General features: G+C 32.6%; 1 protein-coding gene across 1 annotated transcript; it reads left to right on the plus strand.

Annotated features, from left to right (window-relative positions):
• The first annotated feature begins 1,036 nt into the window (after window positions 1–1,036).
• LOC147073099 (uncharacterized) lies at window positions 1,037–1,459 on the plus strand. Its single transcript, XM_085945602.1, has one exon. The coding sequence runs from the start codon at window positions 1,037–1,039 to the stop codon at window positions 1,457–1,459; it is 423 nt and encodes a 140-aa protein (XP_085801728.1).
• The last annotated feature ends 2,493 nt before the right edge of the window (window positions 1,460–3,952 follow it).

Consider the following 3,952-nt stretch of genomic DNA (forward strand, 5'->3'; position numbering starts at 1 on the left):
TAGTAGACATTATTGGCTGCTTATCTATTAGATATTATTATTTTATTTTTTACATAATATGGTAGTGAATATTACAAATTATTAATTTAGGACATTCACAACATGACATTTAGAAACAAAGAAATATTAATAAAACAGTATTATATAAATATATATATATATATATCAGTATTAAGTTATTAAACAGTAAAAAAGTGTAAATACAAAAAAATATATAAATTAGATACAAGGAAGTACATCGTATGAGCTAAGCAGATCCTATTTTAAGAATTTATAAAACAACATCCACCTATACTCATCATCACGTTGGTGGAATATAACTACATCCGAAGCGATTTGGTTGAACAGAGTTAATGCCCTCCCAATTGGCATCACCAATGCTTACTTGTAGCTAACTTAATCAGTGGACAAAAGGTCCTTCTTTGCTTCAATTTCATACATTTAGGCTCATCTCTAAGAATATTTTTATTTTTATTTTCCTTGATTTTGATAAAAAAAAAACCTGTCATAATATAACCTCTGGTTTTGATGCTGTATTTTAATATAGTTATAAACATTAATTGATTTATTAAGGCAGGTATAAAATAATAGGGATGTGCGATTTACAACGTTGTTTGGATCGGTTTTTTATTAATAAAGTGAATCGATTCAAAATGATCATTTACTTTTATTTATGACTTACAATATAATTACTGTTAAAAATTACCCATTTAGGATTTTACATTATAACTATACAATTATTACAGTGGTGTATTGAGCCTGGAACTTCTCCAGATAGCTGTCATTAATATTATACTCGCATAATAATATCGACGTGAATATAAAAAAATATATTATTGTTATTTTTAAAGTGGTAAACAAATCGGGAATTTATTGCACGAAAATGTATGAATATTTTGCCTGCGTTACTTTGCGTTGATTTTCAGTACCAGATCGCTTCCATTCTCATAAAACTTGGTTTAGTAAACATTGTAAAATAAAGCGAGCTGTAATAGTGACAATAGCTAGAAGCAGGGCAGGGCAGGGCAGAACTAGAATGGTGAGATGCTACGTCTTCTCGGTCCTCTTATATGGAGTAGAGGCTTGGACGCTCACAGAAAAGATTCTCAAAAAACTTGAAGCTTTTGAAATGTGGGTGTATAGGCGCATGCTTCGTATCAGCTGGAAGGACAAAGTTACAAATGTCGAGGTGATGTCAAGGATAAAAAAGACCAAAGAAATAGTGAAACTAATAAAAACCAGGAAACTGGCATACTTTGGCCACATCATGCGGCATCCCGAGAAGTATCGTCTTCTACATCTCATCATTCAAGGGAAGATCTCCGGTAAGCGAGGCCCTTGTAGAAGAAGAACGTCCTGGCTCAAAAACCTCAGGGACTGGTTTGAGCTCAGCACTCCATCCCTATTCAGAGCAGCGACGGACAGGGGCCAAATGGCCAAATTCATCGCCGACGTCTGATAACGGATATGTCACACAAGGAAGAGAAGAGAAGGGCAGGGCATTACAGTCTCAACGAATCATTGTACAAAATTAAAGTGGTAGATAGCCCTCAGTGTCAGTGTGGACATCCCACTCAAGAACTTAACCACATTATCTGGCAATGTGATGCCTATGACCGGGAGAGAGAGGTGTTAATGAATAGATTGGGAAAATGCAGGTTATACCCTCCTTTCACGATTAATTCGTTCCTGCCAAAACCAAATATTTCAGTTATGAAAATTGTGCATGAATTTCTCAAAAAATGTAACGTAAATGTCTAGTGTGTAGTGTTACAAAAATGTAATTCTGTATTATTAATAATGTAAACTATTTATGTATGTAGTTAAAAAAGTGTATGTATACTTTTGTAAACCATTGTAAAGCAGAATAGCCTTCCATTCAGAGAAAAGCTCAATTGCTTCCAAATAAAAAAATCTACAATCGCTGTCATTTATGTTACGAAGTTTTCGGTACAAATCCGTCAAAATATTGAAACATTAGATTTATAAAAAGCAGGAAAAAGGCAGTGATTGGGATTTTTAAAAATATTACAAGCTAGTAAAATATTATTACCTACTTATAAACGATTTATTACCCCTTTTCAGTATTTTATACATCAATATATTGTACCTATTACGATTTCAAAAATATATTGAATTAAATTAACTTAACAATTATTTATGTGATGAATTGAAGCAGATTTAAAGATGTTGAAAAAAACCTTCTAGGTGCAGCCTAAATGTATGAAAAGCAAAAAAGGACTTGTTTACTGATTAAGTTGGCTTTGAGTGACTTTGCATTGCAGATTCATTTGAAGATAACTTCACACTTATAGTGTGAGATTCCATTATTATTTCATATTCACCCAATTAGATAGGTAATTATATACATGAATCTATGTGTATTGTCAAAATAAGCTTTGAATATTTAAATTTGTAAGATTGGATAGTATCAATTTGATATGTTCATGTATCTCATATATCAATGCAGAGATCTGAATATAAAATTTAGCTCTACATACCTGTAGAAAATACTTCCTCGTAAAATTTATCTAGTCAGCTAAAATCAATATTTAATTACCGTTATTTTTGAGAAGGATAATCACGTAAGACGTCAAGAAATGCGTACGTAAGTCATGTAAACAAAGCAACAAACTTTAAACCAGAACTAGAGGTGAGTTGGAAATACTGTCACCAGTTTGTGTAGGTACTCAAGTTTCGGATGCAACTACCCTTACTCAGTAGGTGTGGCCCAATAAACTTATTCCAAAAAACTTGTGATGATATCATCGCGAGTCGCTGTTCTGTGCACTCGCCAGTTGGTAGACTTTCAACACTATTGACATTAAATGCGTGCGAACGAGATGGCACTCGAATATAGGTATATTTTAGTCTATTGCGTTCGAATGTATGAATAATAGGTCATAAATTTTGTGTCGCCGCACAGTGGTGAGGTGACGCACAGGTGTAGGCTTGGTATATTACCGCTCAAAACATGTTTAAAATTAAAAAAAAAATCACTGTTATTCATTTTTGTTAGCAATAATATTGTAACCTAACAGAAAAACAACTCATAAATTTAAAATATGTTAAAAATTTTATAATAAATAGGACTTTTCGACAAGCGGAGCTCAGCGTATTTTTAGCGATTCTATTGAAGCCGATACACAGTCTGAGTTCAATGAGCCGATACGTATTTCAAAATACTAATATGGAGTTGGTTTTAGTTTCAGTTGAGTATGAAACTTTTGTCGCATACGCACGCCAAACGCTCTATATAGTATTCCAAATACTAGTAAGTATTTTGGCACAAGTTTCTATACTAAGTATTTTTTTTATACTGATAGTAAGTATACTTAGTCTTCAAAATCGACCAGTTTTCCCATCTCTAACCAGAACGCGAACGGCCATTTTGCTTTTGGGGCAGGCAATAGAAGAATAAAATGATGAAATTGTTACCAATGCAACCTTCAAAATTTCTTATATAAAATACGCATACGATTTCTTTTTATAATAATATTTTGTATTACGAAAAATTAAATAACCCTATATCTGAAAAATTCTATATTATTTGAAGTAATCCATATTTTTCTTTCGATTTTTTGCAGAATAGATTTTATACTTGGACCGAATCGATTCTAATAATCGATCTTTCTGAAAGAATTAAACATCACTAGTAAACAATTATAGCCTGTAACAAGTGGTTCTCAAATTGAGGAACGTAATCTCTCGCCGTGTCCAATTTTATTTGATTCGATATGAACGATAATTCAATTTTCATAGGTGATTTTGGCAAAATTCATGAATTCAAGATTTAAAACCTAATCTAACTTAACAAATAATCCAGTATATCGGCTATTTACAAAATTTATTTGCTACTGGCTTTCTGTAATGTATAAACCGACAAGAGCCGTGTTTTATTTAGACATGGATTTTATGTCAGTACTACACCCACGGTGGCCGCGCGGCTTCA

The sequence above is a fragment of the Rhyacophila brunnea genome, unplaced genomic scaffold (genome assembly GCF_057557595.1).
Source record: "Rhyacophila brunnea isolate RB1 unplaced genomic scaffold, BYU_Rbru_1.0 scaffold_18, whole genome shotgun sequence".
Lineage (NCBI taxonomy): Eukaryota > Metazoa > Arthropoda > Insecta > Trichoptera > Rhyacophilidae > Rhyacophila > Rhyacophila brunnea.